The 2,380-nt window shown below is 30.5% G+C and overlaps 1 protein-coding gene across 1 annotated transcript; it reads right to left on the minus strand.

Moving 5' to 3' along the window:
* Positions 1–680: 680 nt before the first annotated feature.
* Positions 681–1,793, minus strand: LOC100570504. Its single transcript, XM_003246722.4, has 2 exons — positions 1,604–1,793; positions 681–1,536 (listed from the first exon to the last, which is right to left on the minus strand). Exon 2 carries the CDS (start codon positions 1,479–1,481, stop codon positions 1,035–1,037), a length of 447 nt encoding a protein of 148 aa, XP_003246770.1. The 5' UTR covers positions 1,482–1,536; positions 1,604–1,793; the 3' UTR covers positions 681–1,034.
* Between the last annotated feature and the right edge of the window lie 587 nt (positions 1,794–2,380).

The following is a 2,380-nucleotide window of genomic DNA, read 5'->3' on the forward strand; positions in this document are numbered from 1 at the left end:
GAATACCGCAATCTACAATTTAGCTATGATCAGGGGGTGGTATCTCACACTTAAGTCATACCATTATCCATATAAACCCACACACACAACGGTGCTCAGTCGCTCGTTAAATCTGACCACAATTATTGTACATTTTTCATACCTAAATTGTTCTTTTAAAATATATAAATAAATAAATTATATTTCTGATTGTTGAAAATTTATTTCAATACATCTTTCCTGTTCGACATCCGGCGTCATCCAGATATCATAGACATCTGGTAAGATCATGCACAAATAATACTAGATCGCAAGTTCTACGAAAGGTAAGTGACAAATATATTCAATACTCTTTGCATATTGATTCACTCGAACTTTAAATTGAAAGGAAACTCTCCCCCCCCCCCCCATAAAACATAGTACTAAGTGATAGTATTAAAGTAATGAGCCAAATATATATTATAATAAAAATCAATAGGTATTTAACTACCACTTTTATGCAGATGCATTAATAATTCTAAGGTATAATCCCATCATAGCATACTCTTTAATTAATTCATTATTCATTTCATATTCACTTTAAATCATATTTTTAACTCACTACAATTTACAATACCTATTTTAATTTAGGTGTCCTAACTCCTAAGATAATACATTTTAAGCACTATAAATAATTTAAATTGTAAAATATTTTGATTTTTATTGGTGTGTTATATTTAAAAGGATTATTTCTAAATAGGTAGGTACCTACCTAACCAATTTGAATGTACAGTTTACATTATTTACAACAGATTACATACATGTCTACAAAAAGGTTGTTCTAAACTGTTCAAAAGTCTAAAGCTATGCAAATGTTTGATATATGAAAATTATGATTAGGTACAATTATTACTATTATTAGGTATTGATTTATAACATTGACTTGATATACCTACTTATAACTTGTATATAGGTAATTGAAAGTACATTAAAATATGTTAAACCTTTAAAGCATAGTCTTCTAACTTGTACATGAAATAATTTATTATTCATTAATATTGGAAAATATATACCTATTACTCAGCTTCGGCCGTGTTCAATAGCTCAGGTCTTGGATTCAAAACAGGTGATTTAACTTTACCGTTCAAACAAAATATTTCGGGTGGTTCATCTTTAAATTTTAATGCTTGTCGATGCGTTCTAACTTTATTTTTACTCGCAGCTGGATACAAGAAATAATCAATGTCAGGAATACACTGTAAGCCAATAGGTTCAAGTTTTTCTATTTGTAAACGATTATTTTCACATTCCAAATTCAGACCAGCATATGAAAAGTTTGATCGTGTTAGTGCAATTTGGGCTTCGTGTGGTTCTACCATTTCATTAGAACGCGACTGTGACTGTTGTAATCTTACTGATTCAACTCGTCGTTTATTTTCTTCTTCAGATTCTTTCATTCTTCGTGCTCTTTTTCTCCTTGCCTTATTTGTGCGACGTCCAATATCTTGTCGTTTTTTTGGCATTTTTAATCAGCAACAATATAAGTTACACCCGAAATTAAATATCAAACAAAAACAACTGTAACATATGCATAATATTTATATTTTTAATTTTTTTTTCAGGAAGAAAGTGTATTTGAAACTACCTATTTCTGTTAACAGAAAACCTGATGCTCCTGTCATTTTAGCTTTGTTTCTAATGTAGTCGTCAAGTGTCAAATTGTTCATTTGCAGTCTTCAAATGAAGTGCCGATTCATACAAAGAATAATTATTAATTTATTTTGTTTATTCATATAATAATAATTTATTATTATTTATTCATTATTTCATATAATAACAAAAACTGATAACAGCGGCAACAGTACCAGAGGTGCGTTGCATAAACGGCCAAACCATGGCCAATATGGTACTAATCACGTACTTGGCGTTGCCTAAACAGCCAGGCCGCTCGTCGCTTGCGTTGCCTTGACGGCTTTTGGGTATCCTGGCCGTCGCTAAAACAGCTAGGCCGACGAGAAGAGTCGCAGACGGCCAACGACTGATAAGATAATAACTTTATTGATATTACCTGATAATGGCATAAATTATCAAAATATCAGAATCGCTAATTATTAAATAAAATTACCTATATTATATTATTTAATTACTATTCATTTTATTGCTTAGATACATTATTGTACCTAAGTTTACATTTACAAATATGGCTCTGCAATTTATAAAATTTATTCTTAACCAGAACCAACCTATTTTTAACGACGAGCTCAACTGTCAAAAACAAGTTTTGTGTGAAGTTTTAACCGCACGTCAGTTAGGAAATTATAAATTCATTGTGCTCGTTCTAATAATATTTTGTATAATATTTACCTTTCACTACAGAGAACAAAGTTACTTGTTAAAGATCTGATAAACGTTGAAGTACTTT

The sequence above is a fragment of the Acyrthosiphon pisum genome, chromosome X (genome assembly GCF_005508785.2).
Source record: "Acyrthosiphon pisum isolate AL4f chromosome X, pea_aphid_22Mar2018_4r6ur, whole genome shotgun sequence".
Taxonomy (NCBI): domain Eukaryota; kingdom Metazoa; phylum Arthropoda; class Insecta; order Hemiptera; family Aphididae; genus Acyrthosiphon; species Acyrthosiphon pisum.

What these genes read in the sequence shown, in the direction of transcription:
- LOC100570504 (XM_003246722.4), bottom strand. Translation starts at nt 1,481, where the DNA reads ATGCCAAAAAAACGACAAGATATTGGACGTCGCACAAATAAGGCAAGG.